General features: G+C 37.4%; 1 protein-coding gene across 1 annotated transcript; it reads left to right on the forward strand.

The window, feature by feature from the left end:
- Positions 1 to 4,110: 4,110 nt before the first annotated feature.
- Positions 4,111 to 27,526, forward strand: LOC110723250 (protein ANTHESIS POMOTING FACTOR 1-like). The gene is made up of 10 exons (XM_021902591.1): positions 4,111 to 4,917; positions 7,129 to 7,229; positions 7,462 to 7,571; positions 7,682 to 7,748; positions 7,971 to 8,070; positions 11,135 to 11,251; positions 11,335 to 11,472; positions 11,621 to 11,702; positions 12,131 to 12,180; positions 27,124 to 27,526. Exons 1-10 carry the CDS (start codon positions 4,849 to 4,851, stop codon positions 27,292 to 27,294), a joined length of 1,005 nt encoding a protein of 334 aa, XP_021758283.1. The 5' UTR covers positions 4,111 to 4,848; the 3' UTR covers positions 27,295 to 27,526.
- Positions 27,527 to 27,610: the final 84 nt, after the last annotated feature.

Below are 27,610 nucleotides of genomic sequence, written 5' to 3' on the forward strand. Positions count from 1 at the left end.
GCCGCCGAGGTAAAGAAGTTACTTGATGCGGGATACATTCGGCAGTGTCTCTACCCAGAATGGGTCGCAAATGTGGTGCTAGTCAAGAAGCCGAATGGTTCCTAGCGCATGTGTGTGGACTACACTGATTTAAACAAGGCATGTCCGAAAGGACAGCTATCCTCTGGCAAAGATCGACAGCTTGGTCGACTCAACAGCCGACCATGCCTTGATGAGCTTCATGGACGCCTACTCAGGCTTTCACCAAATCCCTCTATGGAAAAAAGATCAAGAGAAAACTGCCTTTGTCACAGAGCAAGGACTCTATTGTTACACGGTCATGCCGTTTGGTTTGAAGAACGCCCCGGCAACCTTCCAAAGAATGATAAACACTGTGTTTTTTGAACAAAATGGAAGAAATGTGGAGGCGTATATTGATGATATGATTGTAAAGTCAAAACTCCAAACGGACCATCTGGCAGACCTCCGAGAAACATTCGCCACACTCAGGTGACACTGAGTCATGCTTAATCCAAAAAAGTGTGTCTTTGGAGTTGAGTGTGGGAAGTTTCTCGGATTCCTGATAAATCAAAGGGGAATAGAGGCAAATCCTGACAAGGTGCAGGCGGTCATTGACATGCAGTCGCCTCGCACCGTCCGAGAGGTACAAAGGCTAACAGGCTGCCTCGCAGCTCTCGGAAGGTTTCTCAGTCGGGTAGGCGACAAGTGCCTCTACTTTTTCCAGGCAATTAGAAAGAAAGCAAAGTTTGAATGGGGATCAGATGCTGAGTCGGCCCTCCAAAAGCTGAAAGAACATCTGCATTCCCTGCCGAGACTCGTCAGTCCTTTGCCAAAGAAGTGCTTTACATGTATCTCGCAGTATCAGATCATGCTTTAAGTGTCGTCCTCTTAGCTGAAAGAGATGGCTGCCAACTCTCAGTCTACTTTGTCAGTCATGTCTTGAAGAATGCAGAGTTGAGGTACCCACTGGTGGAGAAATTTGGACTCGCCCTGTACATGGCAGTGAAGAAATTGAAGCCTTATTTCCTGGCACATCCGGTGGTCGTTTACACAGACTAGCCAATCAAACAGCCCCTGACGACCATGGAGTCGTCAGGACGGATGATAAAGTGGGCAATTGAGATCCAAAGCCTTGAGGTCATGTTCGAGCCCAGAAAAGCTGTGAAGGGGCAAGCCTTTGTAGACTTTATAGTTAAGATGACCCGGCCACCAGAATATGAAGAAATTGACCAACTCTGGAAAGTCTATGTTGATGGGAGTTCCACAGCAAGTGGTTGTGGGGCAGGTATTGTATGTCAGTCGCCAGAGGGTGACAGGTATGAATATGCGCTTCGCTTCAAGTTTCAGACGTCAAACAACGAAGCTGAGTATGAAGCCCTTTTGGCTGGTATCCGCATGTGCAAAGCAGCTGGGGCAAGAAAGATAGCCGCCTGTTCTGATTCACAACTCATAGTCAGCCAGTACAATGGGGATTATGAAGCTACTCATCCGGCTATGGTCAAGTACCTAGAGGTCGTGAAGCAGGCGGCAAGATCGCTTGAAAATTTCCAGTTAACTCAGGTCCCAAGGTCCGAGAATAACCAGGCAGACGCCTTGTCCAAACTGGCATCCTCGGCCTCATGCGACACCCCTAGAACTGTATTTTGGGAGGTAATGGAAAAACGAAGTATTGAGGAAAACAACATTGCAGTCCTTGATAGAAGCTCAACATGGATGGACCCAATCAGGGCATACCTGACAGACGGCACCTTGCCGAATGACCATCATCAGGCGGCCTCACTAAAAAAGCGAGCGTCTAGTTTTGAAATGATAAAGGGGGAACTCTACAAGAGAGGGTATCTTCAACCCTTCTTGAAATGTGTTACCCCAGAAAAAGGGCGAGAGGTCCTAGAAAACTTACACTCTGGATATTGCGCCTCTCACATAGGCGGTAGGTCGCTTGCTCAGAGAGTGAGGCGGCAAGGGTACTTCTGGCCGACTCTAGAGGCAGACGCCATGGATCTGGTTAAAAAGTGTGACAAGTGCCAGAGGTTTGGCAAATTGATTCATCGTCCAGCTATAGATTTAACGGCTATCCACAGCCCAATACCATTTGCTAAGTGGGGCATGGATATTCTAGGACCCTATACGCCTGCATCAGGCAGCAGGAGATACATCCTGGTAGCAGTCGACTACTTCACCAAATGGGTGGAGGTCGAGGCAGTCAGGGGCATCAAGACCAAGGATGTAATCTCCTTCATTTGGAGGAATGTGATCACTCGTTTTGGGGTTCCTATGTCCATGGTTTTTGACAACGGTCCCTAGTTTGAGACGCCCGTTCTCAAAACTTGGTTGAGAGATCAAGGCATTGCCTACTGCTTTGCATCAGTCGGACGGCCGCAAGCAAACGGCCAGGTCGAAGCATTTAACAAAATCATCTCAGACGGTATAAAGAAGAAGATTGAGAAAGCAGGCGGCCTATGGGCAGACGAACTACCACATGTTCTCTAGGCCATAAGGACGACTGAAAAAGGAGCGACTGGAGAAACACCTTTCCTCCTAACATATGGTGCAGAAGCTATCCTACCCATTGAGCATTATGAGCAGACTCTCCGAGTTATGCTGTATGATGAAGATGCAAATTGGGAAGCAATGCGCCTAGCATTGGATTCCCTTCCAGAACGTAGGGGCAATGCTGCCCTACGCCATGAAATATACCGCCTGAGAATGACTCGAATCTACAACAGAAGAGTGCACAAGCGCCCACTCAAAGTAGGGGACTTTGTACTAAGGAAAATGGAATCAGTCGGCAGGGCCAACGAGTTGGGAAAGCTAACTCCTAACTGGGAAGGACCCTACCGAATCTATGAGGAGGTCAGGGATGGCACCTACCGTCTGGAAACTCCAAAGGGCCGACCCCTACCTAGGACTTGGAATGTAGACAATCTGGAAAAATATTACTTTTGATGTAATTATTTAAAGTTTATTAATGAAAGTTCCAAGTTCACCTTCTTTTCATATGTTTCAAAAAGGAGTACACTCCGTCTGTCCCAAGATAGGCGGATACCCTCCAACACATATTTACTAAAGGGCACGCCTATTTACCCACCATACGGCTAACCAACCCAGGCACCCAGCCGCTTGATTACGCTTAATTTTTAAATTAATACGACCTGTCCCAATAAGTAGCAGGCGTCCGACGACATGCCATTTGGATGAGATTCGTCACAGAGAGCAGCTCCCATTTGGGTGGAATAATGCTCTATAAACTACTTACACGACCCCTATACAGCTGTCCCCAAGGACAACATATCCGTTTTGAGACAAGGATAACTCAACACTTTCATAAGTGTCAGCAGTTGACATCTGCGTCGGATAGCCGCCTGTATTACTTGGGATAAGTACAGGAGGCGCCCTCTGAGTTAATAGTCAACAAAAATTGACGAATCAAGGGGATTAGTCGGCCATTGACGACTGATACCTCTACTACTCAGGATTAGAAGCAGCCACGATTGGTTAACACCATAGTTAAACCATAGTTGTTCTTCCACACTTGGTCTGGAATCCTAAAAGTTTGAGCAGTCCGCCTGGTCTTTGGCAAAAAGGAACTCAAACAAACATTCCCACTAAGAAATACTAAATGAACCTGAACAATCTAGAAGGACCTCTCGGTGTCCGACTGGATGTGATAACGACTGATACACCCGTCTGAATTGACAGTCGTCCAAACAACAAGTATCCTACTATGTTTCTCGTAAACATACCAAGGAACTTGCGACAATTGATAAAAAAGCGACTAGCCGACTGTTCTCTTAGAACTAGGCGACTCCTGTAACTTGAAATGCACTGTAAGTTGACTAATTCAGTCGATACCTTACCACTGTGACTAAGTGCATTTCACCCAAGACTCGTTATGTTTGCTACTAAGGTCCGACTGTCTATGGCCGACTAGTTACTCTCTTTTCAAGAAGTAACCTAGTCGTCTAGGGGAAAGGGCAGTCGGCATCAGGATCCAACAACTTAGCTAAAAAGTTTAACATGGATACGCCATACAAGCGGCTATTAAGTTGCAACATGCGAAATGTTTGGCAAATTCAACAAAAATAAAAGTCAAAAGACAACAGTATATGTAACAGCAAAAGAAGACTCAACAGTCGCCAATTCATATCAAATTAAAGCCAGACAAGCTGGCAAGGTTAAGTTAAAGCAAGACAAGCTGACAAAATATTCAGAAGCCCCGGCCCCCTGGCCGGGTAAAGATACACAAATACACGGCACGCAAGCCGGATCAAGTTTGAATATAGAAAAGCTTAAACTGTTAGAGGGACCTCGCCTTCAGCAGCCGCCTTCTCTTGCTGAGGAGGGGACACTTGATTGCTCTGCCACCCTCGTTGGTCTTCCCGCCGATCAACCACAGTCATCTGCGTTTCACCGTCGTCTTCTTTTCTCAACAACATTGACTCCAACGCCGCTTCATGGCGGTAACAAAAAGACATCCTAATAGCAAAGAGTGTAAAATTAGGGCCATATTAACCCTTAGGGAAAGAATCTTATTCGCAGTGGCAACTTCATCTCAACAACACGGTGTTAGGAACTTCGAACAGTTAGAGGAAGACGTTGATTTCATGGCTGTGATCATGTGATGTAAAAAGGGAGGAAGACAGGATTATATTTACATATTAATCCCCAATTTCATTGCGGAATTTACCAAAATACCCTTAAATTAATAAATTGTATATCAGGCTGATATTTCCTCTTTCTCGAGGTTTCTGGCGCTGCTTGGCTTCTGCTTTGCTAACACTATCGGCCTTTGGAGTCGGCTTGCCAGAAAGGAAACTTGCTGTAATTACTCTCTTCAACGTTAATGTTATGTCTCTCACTCAACTTGATGACGATATTGTGCGCACCATGTTCATTGGCGCCGTCTTCTCAGACTTTGTGAGTTTATAATTACTTTAATTCCTTCACATTCTTTCAATTCTTACTCTTCAAATTTGTTGCTCATTAAATTGTTTGAATTTCAATTTGTAATGATGTTTAATTTTCTTCTGTTTTTTTGTTGTTGTTATTTTCTTATTTGATTTTATTCAATTTGAGTGCTGATTTTATTATTTTATTATTTTGTTGGATGCAATGCATTATGATTAGCTGCTTGAAAGATGCTTTTGATTCTATAAGGTGTTGGGTGTAATAAATTCAATAGTTTTGAAGAGGTTTATTTGAAAAATTAGGCTTGTAAATTTAATCACTAAATTATAAATTTGCAATTAATCAGCATGTGGATTTGTGTGGTTACCAATGAGTTATGAGGGAAAAGAAGCAGAAAACAGAGAAAATCCAAGTTTTTTCATCTTCATAAACAAATGTGGTTTATCAAGGGGTAAAATTGGCGTATTTTGGGGTAGAAATGGTAAGCGGTTTTACCCATTTCTACCCCGAAATACACCAATTTTGTCCTTTGATAAACATTTGCTTTGTTGATAAAGTGGGGCTCCCTCCAGAAAACATGCTATTACGCATAAATGATTATATGTCAATGTTCATTTAAGATGACTCCATTGGGAATGAAGTTGAATCTCAAGAATTACTGATTACTTTTTAATTGGCTTAGTTCACTACCTCAACATGAAGTGCATAATAATTTGGCATTGATTAACCAGTGACTTTTCAGTTTGCCATTCCTCACACAACTCGAGAGGGTCATAGAAGTTGCTATAAAATTTCCATGTTTGTGCGCCTTGGTCCACACAATATCCTGCTCTTATATAATTTGTATGTAGATAGGATTACATTTCCGCTCCTTCTAGTCATGTTGGAAGTACAAGAGTACTTAAGAATTATGTGAACCATACCCTTCTTGAAAATGTGTATGTTTTAGCCCCAACCATGATAATCAGGCATATAAGCTCCAGTCTTGGTGATCCTTGATCTTTGTTCTCAACTTCCTTTTTCTAATTCCCTCTGCTACAACTCTGTGTTGGCATATAGCTCTTAACCTAAATGTTCTACGATAATGCTATGTCATTTGGATGAATGATTGTATAGTCTTAAATGTCTCAGTGGGAGAGCTCTTTCTCGCTTTGTTGATTTCAACTTTATCTTTCGAAATTTTGTTGTCTAAGGTGATACAAAGCTGGTTCATGGTTGTAGGCATGAAGGCCATTTGTTTTTGTTTTCAAATCTTTTGCCATGCTCTATCTTTCTATAGTTTAGGGCCAGTTAGCTATGAGATTTTGATTCATGAATATGAGCGCTATTTCCATGAAGGTAATGCTGTATTTTTTAAAAATTAGCACTTCTGTAGGTGCAATATCAACAGTGAAATTAGTCCCATGCTGCATGGAGACAGCTTGACTGTAGACTATGATTCTATTACAATAGCTTTAAAATATTGGGACAGAGAAAGTGTTCAGAAATCAAATGTGAGCAGATGCTAGCCTTTCAGTCTGTACTTATGTACACTTGTTAAATAAGTATTTTACTCATTCAAATGGATATTAACACTAAGGTAAGATCCTTGAAAAATAATGAAAATGTATACAAAAGCTTGAACCATCCAAAAACATCTTTAAATTTGACACTTTTGAATAGTCGAAAGTACAATATTGATATTTTGAATAGTCCAAGTTATATCATTGATATCTGCATCGGTAGCCTTGCTTGCCGACATATATTTTCCTAGTTTCAGCAATTGATCCATGAAAATATTAGGATCATGCAAAATGTTGATCTCTCTATGTTGAATACTTCTAAATAGTCCGGCGGTTAGTCTGAGATTCATCATTGGGACCTGCATGGAAGCCAAAAGTTGCTGACTTATGTTGCCTAGTTCCAACAAGTGACTTCCTCATGGACCCTTTTGGCTCTCAGTGAAATGTCTTAATATTCTCTAACTCATATTTGCTAAAGTACTCTATGAATTCCAAGATATTTCGTCCCACATACAACAGATAACTAGAGTCCGCAAAATTATTCATGATACTAAATAGTATTGTTTCATAAAGAATGAGACATGCCAATGTTTAACAATAATCTACTAAAAGAGGAATAGTGGGAAAAATTCTGGAGAGCTTATTTGAAGCATCATATGGTTTTTTTTATTTTTATTTTTTTTATTCTTTGTCATCACCAGGTAATTATTCTTTGCAGGGTGGAAAGATAAACTCAATCGATTTCCATCGAACAAGTGATCTGTTGGTTACTGCAAGTGATGATGATTCAGTTCGACTTTATGACATTGTTAGTGCCAAGTGAGTCCACTATTCGAGATAATACTGAACTTAATAATTCTAAGCTATTAAGTATCTCAATTACTACCTTACACTGTTCTTTCTGATATGTGCTTCTTACATACCTTGATAATGGCAACCTATTATCAATGAACCTGCTCTAATAAAATTTTAGTTAATTTCGTTAAATGGAATGCCTAGTTTTTAAGCTAATATATTGTTGATTCACTGATTTATATGTAATGATTTCCAGACTTCTGAAGACCACATATCATAAAAAACATGGTGCTGATTGTATATGCTTCACCCACCACCCTAGCTCGGTGATTTGTTCCTCCAAGTATAACCTTGATTCAACAGGAGGCAAGTTCATTTACTATTGTTTCTCGACTATGTTCTGTTTCAATCATGTGCAGGCTTCACTGCTTGCTGTCTGAATACTATGTAAATGTGTTCTTGCTTCTTTCTTGCAGAATCCCTACGATATCTTTCCATGTATGATAATCGCTGTCTTCGTTATTTTAAAGGCCATAAAGAAAGGTTTGAATATCGTCACACGAAATAGTTGTTAACTGTATAAATGGCCTCTACTGTTGGATCCTTGTTGATCTCTTACTTGATTTTCTTTTGGAATCATATTGGATGTTGTGGATCTTGAGTGTGAAGTCTTGGAAATATTCTTGTACTACCATTTCTATGTTACCTCTCTTTGCCGAAGTTGAAATGCCTTGGATTACTAACATCTGCTGGTCTATTTTGCAGAATTGTTTCCTTGTGCATGTCACCAATCAATGATAGCTTTATGTCTGGTTCCCTTGACCACAGTGTAAGAATATGGGATCTTCGAGTAAATTCCTGCCAGGTAGGTCTCTAACCTTTGTAAACATATATTTTTTTGTTCTCTTTACCAAAAAGGATTTAAGTGACCACTGTTGTAAATAAATCTAGAGAATACTTCTTTTCCATTGCAAGTTCATTGTTATATAATTAAGTAATTAATTAATTGAGTGTTGTTTTGTTATGGTGTGACCAATTTCCAATTCAGTTAAAACAGAGAAACTATGTGCTGTGTAATTTAGTTAGGCCTACCTCATCCGGCTTAGATGCTTTGAGGTTTATCTTGCTATCTTCAAAATTTGTTTTTATGCTTATAATAAAGATGATATACATCAATGATAATGGGAGAAATTTCGTTGAGCTTATAGCTTAATTGACGAACCTTTATATGGAGTTTAACTTTCTTTACTATGAAACTCCGTAGAATTTGATTATATCCATATTCTAATTTTCTTTTAAGTTAGCAAAGCTCAATGTAGCTTTTGAAATCCAAATTTCTATAACTTACAAGTTTGTGTGCACTTTTCAAATTTGAATAAGGATCATTAGTGGATCTAATTTGATTGTTTCATCGGTAGTTATTATATTTCACAAATAATTATGTAGTGCATTTCATCAATATTCAATAATAATGTTTGATTAAAGGTACATTAATGAATCTCACTTAATATGCAAGTGTGGTTGGAGGCATATCACCTGCCACTAGAATTACATTTACATCATGTAATTTGAGATGATTATTCAAAATTTTCACATAAATTTCTATTTCAAATGTACTGCATACTTTAGGGCTCTGACGCTTTTTTTCACAATGGCTTAAGTCATGAGAATCTCCCATCCTTTAGTTTATATTTAGGCTAAACAAAGGTGTGAGTTTTATGAAATAAATTCTAATCCCATCTTGTCGTCTATCAACATCACTTGTTTTGTTGATAATGACCAAAGTTTATGAGGGTTTTGAATTTGTAGTTGCAGCACATTCCATATTACATCTTAATTAGTGTGTGGACCAGGTGATAATTTTTTTTTATTTTTGTAAAATTTTTTTTTATTGTTTGATGATTAATTTGATAGTTTTCACTCTGTAATTTTAGTTTGGAGCATTTTAAAATAGTATTTTAATTTTAACTATCCTTTTTTTTTTTTTTTTTTTTTTTTTTTTTTTTTTGTGGTTAAAATATTAACCGATCTTTTTAGATTGCTAGTACTTGGAGAGTAATTTCCATGCCTTGTATGTTATCATTTGTTTGTTCAATGATATTCAACACTTAATGAATATTGAAAGGATATATAGTATTTTATGACATATTGAAATTATAAGTAATTTTCGAAACCATACATCTGCTAAAAATACTTCAGCAAAAGTTAACATTTAGTCACTGCTTCAATGGAAATTATCAAATTACATATATAGAAATCCAAATTATAGAAATTAGTTTCAATAAACATTTAACCGATAGAACTTGGTTATATTTTAGCAGAGTTAGAAATCACAAATAATTAGTATCAAAGATGGTAAAAATTCTTATCTAATTCTTGTTGATCCTAAGATCAAACCTTATTATTAACGCTATTTTGATGTCATACATTCCATGGAAGCCAAAATAGATCTTTGATTTTTCCTTGACATGCGGAGTTTTTCTGCATCATTATTCATTTTAATCTATCTCTTCGTCTTTCTATTTCTTAACCTTGTCTCAGGGTCTTACACATAAATAGTTGCTTATCAGTGAATGCACAGGGTCCTTTGCTGTTGTTTAATATGCAAAAGTCTTATTAATTTTGACTTTTTGGTTCTGCTGGAATTTTGAAATTGTCCATTATCAGTATGGGGGTTGTTAAGGAAAACTTAGGATCTAGAACAAAGATATCAGGACCATTGTACGTTTCCCCATCTTGCAAAACCAGTTCGTTCATCCCATATCGCAGAATAAACCCAATCCAGGTCGCTGCTCATTGCAAACAAGATAGCCAAAGGTAGCGACCAATATTCTCATCCTCTGTCACTGCAACCACATCAATTGAGCCTAATCTCAATCAGGGGTATCGTTTGATAACCCTAAAAATGTGATTGAGCCATCGAAGCATTGTTGGGCAATGACTTTTGGCTGTGAGCCTTTGAGTGACAAAGATGTATAGAATTTTTTTGTTTGTGGAGTCCCTCCAATGATCAAAAACTGGTACTAGATAGGATCATATGAAAACAAGTGTTAGACTGAAAACTGAAACGTCTAAATGTACCCATGTATAAGTCAAAAGTACCCCTTTTTTTATGTTTATTTTGGATGTACACCGGTTGTCACGAGGTTTTGAAATTCTGATATTAACATCTACAATTCCCTCAACACATTATAGAAGAAACCTACCATGGTTTGTACACATTTCCTCATAACATCAACTCTCGTCTCAAGTTTTACGACAATTTAATTATTATACATAATGCCATTGTGCTATCCAGTAGGCATGGAGCTTTTAAGGGGTCGTTTAGTTGGATCATTTGGAATAGCATCTAGTTTTTTGGTTGGTTGAAGTTTTTAGTAATGAAATCTCATACCCTAAAGGCTTCTAACTCTCCCCCATACCTATTGAATCTCATACCCACCCCTCCCCATAAGATTCACAATCCATTCTATTAATGAAGGATATAATCCATTGCAACAATAAAACCAAACAAATTTGGACTAGTATGGGTTTTAGAATCCATACCTCTCTAGTATGAGATTCCATACCAATCCATTCCAACTTGATGAACCTAACACCCCCTAAAAGAATCACATTGAGGTTTGATTCTAAAGGTGCTAATTACAATGTTGTTTTACATGCATTTCACTTAGAAGAGTTTGAAGGTGAAGTCATGAAGATCAAGCATATGTAATAACCAACAAACATGGCAACATATTTATTAGCCCATTTTTTTTTTTTAAAATTCTAAATTAAGTTCCTGTTAAAGCATACTTCGTATGATTTAAAAGGTGATACACCTATTATTAAGTACATAATAATCCTTAGAGTTTACGTGCATTTCAGTTAGTAAAATTCCATTGATATGGGAATTGTTATGATTTTGTTTGAACTTGTATTGTTTTCAGGGGATTTTACGGTTGCGGGGAAGACCAGCTGTTGCATATGATCAGCAAGGACTTGTTTTTGCAGTTGCAATGGAAGGGGGTGCTGTTAAATTGTTTGATTCGCGCTCCTATGATAAGGTGTGGGACCATATAACCTAGACACTTGCATGCAAATTCCTTATATTTGTACCCCTGATAATGATTTTAGACTTTCATTGTAGGGTCCTTTTGATACCTTTCTAGTCGGTGGAGATACTGCGGAAGTCTGTGACATAAAATTTAGTAATGATGGAAAATCTATGCTCTTGACAACCACAAACAATAATGTGTATGTCCTTGATGCATATGCTGGGGAAAAGGTTACTTTTATCTTAGCTGATTATTTCATTTGTATTTGGCTCGTATAAACATGAGTTTCTATGAATTCTTGTTTCATTCCTCCTGCACACTCTACAGAGAGAGCTTAATCAATGAGAAATATTTTAGTCTAAATTTTTTCTCATGCAGCGCTGTGGATTCAGCTTAGAGCCTTCACATAACACAACGATAGAAGCAACATTCACTCCTGATGGACAATACGTTGTTGCAGGTCTGTATTGCTTTTCCTTGGCACTATATGAAAAAATGCTGTATACTGTGAAAAACTATGCTTCTTCAATATATATATATATATATGTATATATATATATATATATATATATATATATATATATATATATATATATATATATAATCAAAAAGAGAAAAACTCACACACACAAAACATATCTTTTTGAAGCATGTGACTTGTTTAAGCCTATTTGTGCTGTTGATCTTTCCATTACATTTGTTTTGGTTCCTAAGCACTGATCACTATGCTTGAACATTTTCATTTGCCTTCCATATGTCACTCTAAACTTCAAAAAAAAAAAAAAAAAAAAACACTATATTTGAACTCTTTTGTTGGCTTTTCATGGACTCAATGATAGCTCGATGTAAATCCCTAGGGCTAAATGCCATGTTTAATTTTCTATCCAGGTTCAGGTGATGGAAGCTTGCATGCTTGGGATATTAAATCAAGGAGTGAGGTAGATTATCCTCACTATAACCTTTTCCATTTTCCCCTCTAACAACCATTCCTTTAATTGGCACTCGCTCTGTTTTAAAATAAGTACCTTAGTTTGACCGGCACATGTGCCAATGAATTTTGACCCATTTTTTCACCATATACCCCTGAGTTATTTTTTTATTCACCATATACCCAATTTTTTTTTCAAATTCACAAAATACACTTGAGTTTCAAAAATTTGTCACCAAATGCCTTTAATGACTAACGGCGGTTAACTCCGTTAGTCATTAAGGCTAACTATGCCACGTGGCAACCTATGGTTGGTTGTCATTTAAATTAAATAAATTTTAAAATAATTATTTAATTAATTATTAAAAAAAAACCCACCCACCATAACCCAGCTGCAACCACCGCCCTGTCCCCGCCAAACCCCCGGCCGGCGTCGAATCTGCCGGAACCCCCGCACCGGCGTCACCTTGACCCGACACCCAACCGACGGCTACCCAATGCTAAGCTTCCCCTAAACCACCATGCTACCCAATCGAAAAACCCCCTCCTCTCTCCTCGAAAAACCGTCCCCTCCCCACCGCACCGCTGACGTCCAAGAACTCCTCCCCGCGCGGGGAGAGGGGCTTTGGACGCGGCGGTGGGGAGAGGAAGGGTTATCGAGGGAGAAAGGGGGTTTTGAGGATTGGGGGAAGGGTGGTTTAGGGGAAAGAAAGCCGGCGAGGGGTGGCTAGTCTGGGTTGCCGGTAGGGGGTTCAGGTCGCCGGCGCGGAGTGGTTGGGCTAGGTCACCGGCGGGTACGGGGTGGTGGCTGGCTGGTGGTAGGTTGGGGTTTTTTAATTTTTGATAATTAATTAAATAATTATTTTAAAATAATTAAAAAGACAACCAATAAGATACGGACACGTGTTATAATTAGCCTTAATGACTAACGGAGTTAACTGTCATTAGTCATTAAGGCCATTTGGTGTCAATATTTTTTAAACTCAAGGGTATTTGGTGAATTTGAAATTTTTTTTTGGGTGTATGGTGAATCAATAAGCATAAGTTATAAAAAGTTTATTTTCGAAAACTATATATTTGAGATGACTTAACTTTATTAGTGTTGTATGTGAATTGTGCAAATGTCCGATATAGGGACACTTAAAAAGAAATTGAGGGAGTAGGAAATAGAGGGAGTAGCTTTGTTTATGAGACTCTTTAGCATCCATATTCTATGAAGTGATTTATTTACATTCATTTTTGACAAAGCTGATGAGTCAACAATGGGAAATAGTTTTATCTCCTTATGCTTTGGTTATGTTAAGCTTAATAGTTTTATTATGTTAAGCGTAATAATTTTATTCAACCTAAGACCTTATCACCTTATCGCCCGAGGTCTAAAGTACCGTGAGGGTATGCCTCCAGGGTTACCACCTTACAAGGGGTAAAACTTGCTAATGTGTGAGTAATCTTATAATTGCTACAACAAGTGAAAGATTAATGCAACATAGAAATGAAATATAGAAGAGGTACTATTAACATCCATACAAGAAGTTGCACAAACTAAAGATAAATACATGATAGGGAGGATTACCTATAAGTTAACACAATCGGAGAAAGAGTAATGATCTCAATACATGAGATGATTAATACTAGACTAAAGTTAAGAGCTGGGAACTACAAAAGATTAATTGTTGTTTGTTTATGATAACATTTCACAAAAGATATTCCTAATTATAATTATGAAATTAATTATAGCAGGCCTAGAAAGTTAACCTAAGACAAAAGAAGATAATAGCAATAAAGATAAAATAAAAAGAACAATGATGGGGCTTTAGAGGGGGGAGAGAACAAATAAAGTAATTGAGGTCAAGTGCTTGAAAACAAAAAGAGCAAGAAATCAACTGATCTCATCGCCTACCCTTCCTGTAAACCTCGTGCCAAATTTGAAAGACAAGGCTTGAAGTTATCGCAATTGTTCTTAGACTCCCCCGTGTTTCGTCGTTTCGTCCGGGGGAACATAGTGTATGTACTTGCCCTTCATGGCCTTTGGCCCTCTTCTTTTTCTCGGTTCTCCACCTTCTTTTTCGTCGTTTCCCCTTTATTTTGCGCTTTTACCTTTTCAACGATTTCCTCCTCCCTATTGGCATGTATGCATTAGACCTCGTTGGGTAAGTGAAGGTTTTTTGCCTTATACTCCTTCCGTCCCTAAATATAGGTCCCATTTGACTTATTGGTCCAACTATGAAAACTTTTACCATAAATTTCCGTTAATTTATAAGAGATAATATGTTCATGTGGGATCTTGTTGGATTCGTCACATTCTATATTTTATTAATATCACGTTTTAAAAAATTTTACGCGTATAAAAATAGAGATATAGATGTTTTAAGACACATTTTGGAGACCGTGAAAAGTCAAACGAGAACTACATTTAGGGACGGATGGAGTATATGTATTAGGCTTCGTTGGGTAAATGATGGTTTTTTGCTGTATATATATATTGGGCCTCATAAGGCAAATGAAAAATTTAATTTAAGTATCTCAATTATATTTGCAGGGCCGTCTTGAAGATTTTGGGGCCGGTGCTAAATAAAATTTGGGCCCTTCATAATTTATAAAATAACTTTTGGATATTTATCTTATTATTATTACTAAAAATAATAGTAACTCAATACAATTTGAACCATATATTAACCTTCTAATGTTAGGAGGCATAATTAAACACAACAAATATTATAATAATCACATAATAAAATGTAAATAATGGTAGTAGCTTTGAATAAAGTGAAAGACATATCCATCCTCAAGTGACATATTTTCCCAGTTTCTTTTCCAATTTAGTTCAACCTTTTAACAATCAATTAAAATAGTGAGACAATCAAATTTATCAAACTTTACCCAAATAGAATTTGCCAAAAAATGTAAGATTTGCCTATAGTTTATCACTTTATCCCAATTAGTGTATTCTGATTTTTTTTTTTTTTTGATAAAATGGAATTAGAATAGGGATTAAATAGGAGAAAATTGCACTGTTAAAACACTATATTTCATTGTTATAAATCAGCCTAAAAATGGAAAACCTTTTGATTTCTATATGTACTTCATAATTTATTGATTAGATTTTATAAAGAAAGAAAATTAATTGTCAAATTTAAGGGAATATGAATACTTGGAGAATTAAAGAAGGAAGTTAATTGGGATAGATGAATAAACATGGGAATTGAGACGGATGAATTTGCATTGGAATCGCTGAATCTAAGAAAGAAGATTAATATATTTGGGCCCTCTACTTTTGGGGCCCTTTGCTACACTGCTACTACACCTGTAGCACACCGTCATGTACGAGTTGATTATTTGTTATGCCTAAGGGTGTTAACGAGCCAAGCCGAGACTGAGCCTTGGTAGGCTCGGCGGAAGCTCATCGAGCTTGAAAAATTGGGGCTCGGCTGGAGCTCAATACTCCTTAAGGCTCGAGACTCCTAAAAGTTTGACTTGGCTCAATTCGGTTCAAGGCTTAATTTGGCTCGACTCAAGGCTTAGGGACTTTAGTATTTAGCCCATTTAACAAGTGCCCAAATGGTGCCCATAGTCATGGTTTCTTAAATAATCAAAGTTTGCTATTTGAACTCTCATATTCTATCCCTTGCTCCTATCTTTCAATGTGGGACTATTCCTTTCCTCTTTTTATTTTGTTTGAGTTCTTTCTAAACAATAACATAAATCATCAACAAAAGCTCCAAAACTTAGCGAGAACACTAGAGTTATGTAGATTTCTTTAGTCCCTAGCCTTAAAAATGAAGAAAAGTTTATGCTAATAATTAATTTATTACCAAAAAAATATTAATATTAAAATAAAAAGAAATCGAGCTTCCTCACTAGCTTTCGAGCCGAGCCAAGGATAGCTTAAGCTTGGCTCGTTAAGATCTCGAGCCGAACCTGAGCTCGAGTTGGGCTCACTCAAGCCCAGCCGAACCCGAGCTCGAGTTGAGCTCACTCAAGCCGAGCCTATACTGAGCTTTGGTTGAACCGAGTCTCCAGCAGTTCACAATCAGGCTCGGCTCTTTAACACCCCTAGTTATGCCACATACATGATACTTTTGGTACAAATAAACTTTGCAAAAAGATATGTGATAGTTATGTTAGTTGATAACTATCCCTTTCGATTCAAATGCAGCATTTGGGAAGTTTTATTATCATCCTCCTCGCTGTACGAAATTTATGACAGTTAATATGAAATTGAATTTTCCTGTATTTATATTTCATTTCTGATTATACTCGAATATAAATTATAATGTAAATAAAGATGTCTAGTTTCGGGTCATTAGATACTATGAAAGAGATCAAGCGGCGAATCATGTAGCGCTTGAGCCTTTAAAAGAACTTGAAAAGCGGGTACACAACCCTGTGGGAGAGAGCCTTGGGATAAACACTATGTTTGTGTCATTGACGAAGCAATTAAGCACTAGGTAGATGTTAGCTCCCCATCAAAGGGGATGGTACTATGTCGCTAACTTAAGAAAATCAGGATCCTTAAAGAACAAGACGCTCAAACCAAGTGTTGTAGAGATCCCTGGGATCCACCCCTAGGTACTTGGTAGGCTTTAAAGAGTGTGGCCCGCACACAAAAGGGTCCCTCATACTTTTCTGGCCCAAAAGAGCATGGTTAAGTTCAGTCAAGGCCTCCAGCGTAAAGCGAAATTAGGCCGGTTCAACACCCTTGACCAGAAAATTAGGGCCAATGAAACCTAATTTTTTAAGGTTGCCCTCACATGGAGTTAGGGAGTGACTTCTAAAAGTCTAGAATAATCTGGAACGGAAAACTTTGGGGATGAACGACACTCATCGCTACAATCCGTGGAAGAATTATTGAGTCTTTGGAAGGATGACAAAGGAAAGGGATTATAAAGAGTAGAAGATGAGTCAATTAAGTGTAAAATGGTTGTCTTCCTTTAAAGAATCAAGTTTGCAAGGATAACAAATCGAAGTAAAACTCAAAACCTTTGATTTAGTGTTTATATAGGCAATTTTTTACCGTTGTGAAAAATTACATGTCATAAATTCCGTGTAGTGGAAAGGATGGTAATAAAACTTCCGGCTGCGTTTCAAAGAAAAGGAATATGTATCAAACTATCAACTAACATTAGTGTCACATATCTATATACCAAGTTTATTTTATTTGGACAATAAGTGTCATATATGTGGCATAACAAATAACATTGAGATACTTGAATTAAATCCATACGTTAATAAGACAAAACCCTTCATTTACCTATGAGGCCTCAACTACCAATGCTATTATTACTCTTGATAAATTTTTACTTAAGACCTTTGTATTGGGAACCCATATTGAGATGTCATGCTAACGGTACTTTTAAAATGTCATCAGCCCAAGGGTTGTATGTATCTCCTTCAAAAGGAGAGGGGGTTGTATATGTTTCATCATCTTTTCATCTTCACTCACCAAGAGTTAAAACCCTAAAAACTCTAGAATTTTTCAACTTTTTCTTATTAATGGCCGAAGCAAACAAAAACCCATCATCTTCCTGCTCACCCTCAACATACCCTTCCCTTTCAATGTCACTAGGGAGAAGGAAATCGCTGAAGAGGAGAAAGAGGGAAGCTAAGAAAAAGAAGGTGATGAATAAGAAGGCTAAAGCCAAGGCTAAGAATGGCAAGTACAGACACTGTGTTCCCTGCATGTGGCACCAGAGGAGATGAGAACAATTCCGATAACTACAAGTGTTCTTTCAATCTTTGGCACAATGTTTGACAGGAGGGCAGGCAATGAGATCAGTTGATCTCTTGCTCCTATCTCATTAATAGCATCTACAAGCAACCTTATACAATAGATTTCTAAAAACAACAATTGCATTTTTACAAGATCCATTAAACACACCTGCATTCCTCAAATAGATGCATTATAAAATGCTTCAACTAAGCACATTGTGTAGAACCTGCCTCTAGGCCTAGAGTTCGTGGGATATTTTATGCACAACTGAGTTTCCAAGCTGAACTACTGCATAGGTTGCTGCAGTGAAGCACACTGATGACCTGATCTCTTAGAGTAATCACATTCATAGAATAGGTGTTGAATACTTTCATTTCTAGTAATAAGGGATATGCCAAAGCTAGAGCATATGTTAGTCTGTTCCAAAGAGTTACCAAGTAATAAAAAGACTTTTAAGAGAAGCAAAATTATTTCAAATCATCCTAGAATTTTTATTCAAAGACCCATGAACATGTCTTAGGAACTGAAGCAACCCAGAAATCTCTATGTTTGAAAAAATGTATAATCACCCGCTTGACCCACATGTTATCAGCCTTAAAGGACAAATCCCATATGACCTTAGTTATTGCAGCTTTGTTCCACTCACCAAGAGATATCAAATTTCAGCTACCACAAACTCTTTGCATGCAAATATGCTTCCATTCCTTGAAGGATTAGCTTTCCATGTCCAAACAAAGCATCTAAATTTGGCTTCAATTTCCTTCATGAATTCAAAAAGAACACCTTTGATTAAGTGAAGTCTTCTAGGAGAAATTTCTAGAGGTCCAACACTGAACTCTAGTAGTGACTTTCTTTTTTTTATTTTTATTTTTGGTAAGTAAGCAAATATTATTACCAAAAGAGAAAAGGGCAAGCCCTTACAACCCAAACTACAACGACCCATCAAACAGGCCAAACAACCACAAAAAGAAGGAAAAAAAACAGCAACCTAAAAAACTACACCACAAATTGCAGGGGACAATTCTTCCTTAAATCATAAAGCCACTTGCATTGCTGCTGTCTCCATTTCTTACTCACCATCTGATGGCATCTATCAATAACCTCAGCACCTATCTTTCTGCAAACCAGATTAGGAATAGGAACTGCTTTATTCCATAATGCAGAATTTCTGGCCCACCAAATATAATAAACCACAGCAGCTAGACCAGCAAAACAGACTCTTCTTTTGATGGGGTCCTTCACAGCCTTCTTCCAATCCTTCCATGAAGTATCAATATTGAAAGCCTGCTCAGTAATATGCAACCACGAGCTAATACTAGCAATGCACTGTCTGCTGTAAGCACACTCAAAAAAAAGATGCTGCTTGTTCTCAGTGTTTTCACCACAAAGAAGGCACAGGCTGCTGTCACAAACTCCAATCCGAAACAGTTGCTCTCTAGTTCTCAGCCTTCCCCACACCGCCAGCCAGGCAATGAATGTTTGGGGACATTATATCTGTTCCAAACCCAAACACTCCAATCTACCTTCTCTTTCTCACCCTGCAGCCACTTATAAACATCTGAGATGGCATACTTACTGTCCATCCAGCCACCTGAGGTGAAACCATCTTTCAAAATCTCCTTCACTTTGCACATTTTCTTCCAGGCCCAACCATCCCCTTGCTAAGGACTGTAAGACCACCAGTCTCTCTCTTTAATGTAAACATTATGAACCCATTTTACCCACAACGAGTCTTTCTTCTTTGCAATTTTCCAGATATACTTCCCCAATGCTGCCATATTCCAATTCTCACAGTCTCTAACTCCCAAACCACCCATCTTCTTAGGAGAACAAACCCAACTCCAAGCTAGAGGAGGAGCTTTAGAAAGAATGGCTGATCCTTCCCAGATAAAACCTCTACAAAGCTGATTAATTTTATCAATGACAGCTTTGGGTAAGAGAATGCATTGTGCCCAGTACGAATGTAAACTAATCAGAATAGAATTCACCAAAGTCACCCTAGCAGCATAAGAGAGGTTCCTAGAGGACCAGCAGGTGAGCTTATGTAGCATCTTGTCCACCAGCACATCAAAATCAGCAGGCCTGAGATGTCTAGAATTGAGGGGGATCCCCAAGTATTTAAAAGGAGCAGCACCTTCAATAAAACCAGAGTAATTCTTCACCCTGTCTTGCACATTTCCAAAAAAGTTAGCTGTTTTTTCAACATTGGCCTCCAACCCAGAAACTCGACCAAAAATCTTCAAAGCTCTGATGAGGTAAGAAACTGAATTCATGTTGCCATAGGAAAACAACATGAGATCCTCAGCAAAAATTAGGTGATTGAGCTTCAAGGGCTTACATCTATTGTGGAACTTGAACTTTGTTTCTTTCCCAACTTTCTTCAACAACCTAGTAAGATACTCCATTACGATCACAAAAAGTAGAGGAGACAACGGATCTCCTTGTCGTATTCCTCTTTGCCCTTTAAAGAAGTCATGGATGCCACCATTAATCATAAGAGAAAAAGGAGTACTAACACACTCCATTATCCACTTGATAAACTGCTCAGGAAAGTCCACCTAAGAAAGCATATCTCTAATAAAACTCCACTGCACAGTATCATACGCTTTCCTCAAATCTACTTTAATTGTAGATCTTGGGGATTTCCTCTTGTTTGCATAATCCTTGAGCATGTCTTGACAAATTAAAATGTTATCCATAATAGACCTCCCAGCTACAAAGGCTCCCTGAGCTTCATCAATTAGGCTAGGAAGAACCTCTTTCAATCTATTACACAAGAGCTTTGAGATGATTTTATATATCACATTACAACACGCAATTGGCCGAAATTGAGAAACAAGGCTAGGATTATCAACTTTAGGAATCAGTGTAAGTGTAGTAGCATTTATTTGTTTAAGCAGCTTACCACTTGCAAAGAAATCCAAAACAGCATAACATATGTCCCCTTTAGTGATATCCCAAGTTGCCTTAAAGAATTTGCTTGAGAATCCGTCTGGCCCCGGGGCTTTGTCATCTTCAATACTCCAAAGAGCTGCCTTCACATCCTCTTCTGTAAATGGCCTACACATATTACTCTTCTGATCAGCTGAAAGAGTTTTGCCTTCTTGAATAACAGTAGGGTGCAGGACCTGTTCAACTGGCTTATGAGAACCAAGTAGCTCTTTATAAAATTCACAGAACGCATCAGCAATACTCTCAGGGTCCTCAATCACAGTACCATTCTGCCCCTGAATTCAACACACTCTATTTTGAATTCTTCGTTGCCTGATACAAGCATGAAAGTAGGAAGAGTTCATATCTCCTTCTCTTAGCCAGTGCAATTTGGCCTTTTGCTTCAAAAACTTGAACTTAGCTGAGTGAGCCACATTGTAAGATTTCCTAGCTTCTTTCTCAGCCTCAAGAATCTCAGAATTCAACGGATCTAAACTCAGCTCCTTCTAGCCAACCTGTCAGCAGCAATAAAGTCAGCATTTAGAATATCAGAATAGTTGTTCACATTCAGATTTTTCAACTCCTTCTTCACATTTTTTAACTTCCTGACCACAGTAAACATTGCAGTGCCTCTTTCAGGAGTGCACCAATTATCCCTCACCACATCCAGGAAACCAGGAGCTTTAGTCCATAGATTGAAAAACCGAAAAGGTTTTTTAATGTTTAGACTATCCCCATACATAGTCACACTACATGGACAGTGATCCATTAACCCCTCAGGCACAAATGTAGCAGTAGCAGTAGGAAACTTGTCCATCCAAGCACTATCAATCAAGATCCTATCTATTCTAGAACAAACTCTATCACTCCCATGTTGTTTATTATTTCACGTATAAAAAACACCACCTGTTTTGAGCTCCTGCAAACCAGCTTCTCTAATACAATCTCTGAAATTACTAACTTCAGAGAGGGTACATAAGGAACCTAGCCTATCTTCAAGATTCAGTATGTCGTTAAAATCCCCACATACAACCCAGGGACCAACCATGTTGGCACTAATACTTTTTATCTGCTGCCAAAGTCTCTCTCTATCTTTAGCTAGGTTCTGACCATAAACCATCGTACACCAAAACACACTTCATGAAGCTCTATGAGTAACTTTCACATGATTAAGCTGAACACCAGTGAAAACAACCTCCACATGAAAAATAGAGGGCATCCAAATAACCCAAATTCTGCCTCCATCAACATCTCCATAGTAGTGACTTTTTCAACTAAGGCCTATATTGTGAAATCGTAAGCTTTTTAGAGGAGTAAAGCCTAAATACTTCAAACGGATGAAACCTTTAGAAACCCCTAAAATATTCAAACGTATTACATTATCACCCTTAGAGACACCACCAAAATAGACCTCACTTTTTCTATGATTTGCAGCCAGAAGCCATAGAGATTTTCTTAAAGGCCTTGAATAAAAGCTGGATGCTAGTGAAAAGTGATAGATCATCTCCAAACATCATATGAGTTATATTTAAATTTTCACATCTACAAAGAAAGTTTAAGATAAGACTGATTAAACTCCTACATATACTTAGAAAGATATGCCCTACCAATAGCAAACAAATATCCTTTGGAAAGGAGAAGGAAAACCATCAATCAAAATGGAATAAGACACAAAAGTCACAAATCCTATGACCTAGCCAATTCACTTATTTGGAAAGCCAAGCTCACTAAGAACAATGGAGTTTTAAGTTTTTTTCAAAACCAATTTAAGCATGCATACGCATCTAGGAGTAAAAAGCTTATGAAAATAACCTTTGATCAACTCAGTTATAATAGAATATTATCACTATTTTGTTTCTCAGGGATGCTAACATCATTAATAACAATGTAACAATGGCAACAACATGAGAGAGCCTACCAGTACTCACCTTAGAAACAATTTTCAGCACAATAGTGCAACAAGCAATTGACCAATACTCCTTAACTTAAGAAGGGTGTTGAACTTTAGATACAAGAGTGAGAGTGGTGCAGTTCCATTGCCTAATCATCTTTCCAGTAGTCAAAGAATCTAAAACTACTACATAGATATAGATGCTTCTTTGATCACAGGACAAGCCTAAAGAAATCAATAGCAGGGAGCTTTATCATCTACCCCAAGTTGCTTCTCTCTTCTCATAGTTACCAAGTCTATTGCAAGGATAGAGCTAACCGCGAAGAGTTTTATAGAACCCCATAATCTCCTTTTACTTACCTGGCTAGGCTCTTACATTTCTAGTGAAAATAGAATCAATTTAATTCTTGCTTTGCCTTTGCTTCATGATTGAATTATATTAATGAGAGTTAGAATCCCCAATCAAATTCAATTAACTCTAGATTTCTGCTTATAAAGACACTCTTGTATATTCATCCAACTCTTTGAACATCTTCAGCTTTCTACATATGCAATTGAGCATCATTTATGATTGAATAAACCTTAGATTATCCATAAACCCCGAGATAAAATCTGAGTATGAAGATCCTTTAGGCCATGCTTCACTCTCTTGGTATTTATTCTACACCCTCACCACATTCATGGAATCCTCATGGTCAATTAAGGAATCTAAAAGGCTTACCATTCTCAGGATGATCAAAATGTATCTCAAAAGGAAAAGGATTATGATAAAAAAAGAGGAGGCATGTAAATAGCCTCAACATCACTAAAAAGATGAAGCCTTTGTTTATTTACTAAGCCCTTATCTATTCAGGTAGCAATGTTAAAGATGAGTCACTTTATTGTGGACAAAAGATGAGCTTATCTCAATTGAAGCTCATCTTTAACATTGCTACTTGAATAGGTAAGCCCTTATCTATTCAAGTAGTAATAAGGAAAATAGCTTTGCCCTCATCTTTATTGAAGCTCGTACAGCTTTATCTCCAAATAACACATGTGATTGTCCCACATTGATAAAAGAAGAGTCACTTTATTAGGCTAAGGGATACTCTTCCTGTTGCCATATGGATTTGGGATAAAACCTCATTTGGAATTTATTAAGTGGACTCTTGCTTTTCGTGGTGATAGTTGTGGCTATATTTATGATTAACTATCTTCTTCCATCTTAAGTCCAATTCTTTTTCGTGAGAAATAAGCAAATAACCTCTTAGCCAATGAATTTGATTGATATATCTAGGTTAACTTCTTCCTCAAATTTATAGTTTTCTTTTCCTCTAGAACGTCATACTTCATCTGAGGTGCAAGGATGCCACAGACAGCTTCATATCAACCTACTCTAACATGGTGTTGAGAATTGCATACAATCCTTGCTAGATTGGGAAACCTTTCATCGCACTCGCCAAATTCGATGTTCAACGATATGGGATTTCCCTTTAATTTTCTCCATCACGATCTTTGTTTCTTGATACCACTTGTAAGAACTAAGGAATAATAAGAGAACGAATCTGGCAAACTAGGCAAAGCACTCAAGAGATTATATAATATAATGTTGTAGAATGATGCTCAACTTGTATGGAAAAAAAAACCGTTATCAACAGTATAATCTAAAATTTTACTGAGAAATTAAACCATATCATTAACAATGACAAATAAATCCTTATTTTTACGCTCTTAACTTCCTAACCTAGTCCCTCTAAAGTTTGGAATCTCGATTTTACTAAGATAAATATTAAGATAAAAAAACTTTGCTAAGAAATCTACTTTCCAAGTACTATATGATTTAATACTAGATGCAACGCTTGTAATTGAGGATTTAATTTAACAAATAAATCTCCTATATAATATCCTAATAAGAATGATAACAAACAAAAACTAAGTAGATGAAGTTGTCAAAGTCTCACATGCCCCAAACGATATGAAACTTGCCATATTAACCAATCCTTAAATTCGAGTCATTAGCTTGTGAGAATCTCTGTTGCAAAAGGACTTGTGAATACCAATGTATATGAACTCACAATATTCATTCCAAATCATCCAAGACCTATCCACCATATTGGCGTTACTCTTAACACCTAGGTTTCAACGAACTGTCATTTGTAACATGGGAGACTTCCAAAGGTAGCAAAAAAAGATACTACTTGAATTGTTAAGCTACTCCCGGCTAGTTTTGTTAGTTATTGGCACAAGTAAAATACTAGCCTACGCAACCTTCTGTTCATTACTTTTCCATAGAATTCTTTCTAGCTTAATTGATTCCTAGAAGGACAGTCACTTAAGATCTATGAAGAAAGGGCTTTCCTGCCAACAAGCATTTCACATACCCGGATAGTCAGACCGGGCCACAGGTTCCAGGACATCTCACTGGAAACTGATATGGATGACTTCTATGGGTGTGGCACGCATGACTATCAGGGACGTCTTCATGGATTTGAATATTCAGCTAAATAAGGGGAAAGGGTCAAACATTACTTAGGCAAATCAAGGGCAGCTTCATTGTTTTACTCATGCAGCTGCTTTCTCTCCCTACCCTCTTTTCTGTAGGTGCTATATGCTGACATGTTTGAGAGTTATGACTGTCTAAAGAAAACTCATAATATTTAATTTACTTCTGTAATCATTTACCTTACAATGAGCTATTAGCTACTTCGTACTTACGTTGTTATGTTTGGTTCATTTACTGATTATTTGTCTTATTTATTTAACAAAGTATAGTAATTTGTAACTGCTCTATGCATCAAACAATATAGATAAGATGGACTAATTACTATTTTAATTTTAATTTATAATGACAATTTTTTTAGGAATTATTATGCGTGTGCACTTCCTTAGGTCTTTTTAGATCACAATGTTGAAAATTTTGCACTCTTCACACTCGATTCTTTGACCATATTTTGTGATTTTTGAGTTAGGAAAAACATGATCATGTTCTGTCGTATTAGATTTGTTTCGATATATAGTTTCACATTAACTTTTTATAATTTATGCTAAAGTGTGATTAGATATATAATATATAAAATGTGCATTGGAAATCATGTGTGTGTGTATAATTTTTTATTTTTGAATGTTTGGAATCTAATGGTTAGTTCCATACCCCAAGTCTGACATCCAAACCCAAGTTCGAGCATCGTAGCTCTTATATAATCTTTGTTTTGGACCTTAAATTAAGTTTTTGTGATGTATGTATCGATTTTAATTATCTAATTTTTTTTTGCTAAATGATTGAATGAATGTCACACCCCTTTTTTTTGGAATCTTGGTTTTGCCATTTTCCGTCCTGTATCCATATTGGTGCTACATAGCTTGAGGTCGACATTTTGTTTGGACATGAAATCCCAAATCTTTAATATTAGTTGTATTGGGATTTTTCTCCAATTATTTAAAAATCTGAAAGGCTTATCTTCCATATTTTCCCTAAATATTGAATTTCGTGGGTATCCTCTTAGAATTGAGGTGTATTGAAATTGATGTGGGTATTTAGAGTTGTGTTAGATTATAGATTGTAGGCTATGATGACTAGTGACCAAATGGAATCTAGGAACACTTAAGGCATGGTTATGTAACTCAATTGTGATGTTGTATAAAAGATAAGTCACATTGGGATTGCATTTGTGGACCTTGATTCTTTGAAAGCCACCAACTTAACAAAAAAGTGATTCTAGTATAAAATCCAATCTACTACTAAGAAGAATGCTAAATGGGGAATCATAAGTTGTGAATTTAAATAAATTCTCTAAAATTGTTGGTGATATTTTATTGTGGACAAATCCCTATGACGAATTGATGATTCATGTCTTTGACGAATTGCCGATTCATGTTTACCGGCCGCAAATTATTTTTGGACTAAGGATTTGAAGTTGAAGTGGTGTCTATTTTATTTGTTTTTATTTTTATTTTTGTATGCTTATTGCTGAGAGACATAGACTGGTTATTTCAATGGATGAATTGGTAGTTTTTGTGTGGCTATGAAGATACATGCGTAAAGTAGATGGTTGTTTACTAATAGTGGGTGATTGCGTGTAGAGTAGTGAATGGGCACTAGGATTGGTAACTAAATGTAAATGAATGGTCACTTCTACTACCTTCATTCCCTCCTAGAGCTAGTAGATTGTAGGAAATTTGGCACATTCTTACACTCTCAAATACCTTGGAAGTACCTTTGTTTTGTTTTGACGTGTACTGACATGCAGTTTTATATGGTGGCTCTCCCGTTTGCACCACCCGTTCCACTGGGAATTTTTGGTTGGGGTGGGGTGGGTGGAGGGGCTGGAGTTTTAAGGCTAACAGCAGTCATGATGTCTGAGGAATTTTTGTTCTGATCTCTGATGACTTGTGATGCTCATCTTTTATCTTTTAGCTCACCTGAATCATATTTTTTTCTACAGATTGGACGTTGGAGTAGTCACATCGGTGTTGCATCCTGTTTGAAGTGGGCACCGCGAAGGGTGATGTTTGTGGCAGCTTCGAGTGTTCTTACTTTCTGGATACCTAACCATGGAAAAATCACTGGCGAATCTAACGCCAAGGATGCTGATGCTGCAACTAAACTGGAGTGACAGCATTCTGACAGCATGATCACATTAATATATGCATCAGGCAATCCAGTGCATTACAATAGATATATGCGTGGCCAACATGACTGATATTAACTTAGGAAGAAGACAAGAGTTACTGGTTATGTAGCAATCAGTTTACATTATTTGACCATTTGAAGTTCGACTTAACAGTGCATTTTAGCATGTGAAATTCGACAGTGCCTATATAAAATCATTACCCTTTTTTTTTTTCTTTTTTTTTTTTTTTTTTAATTTCTAAATAATAGCATTATTTGAACGATGTGTTATGAATGAGCCGATACGTTCATGAACTACT

This window comes from Chenopodium quinoa, unplaced genomic scaffold (genome assembly GCF_001683475.1).
Source record: "Chenopodium quinoa cultivar QQ74 unplaced genomic scaffold, ASM168347v1, whole genome shotgun sequence".
Taxonomy (NCBI): Eukaryota; Viridiplantae; Streptophyta; class Magnoliopsida; order Caryophyllales; family Amaranthaceae; genus Chenopodium; species Chenopodium quinoa.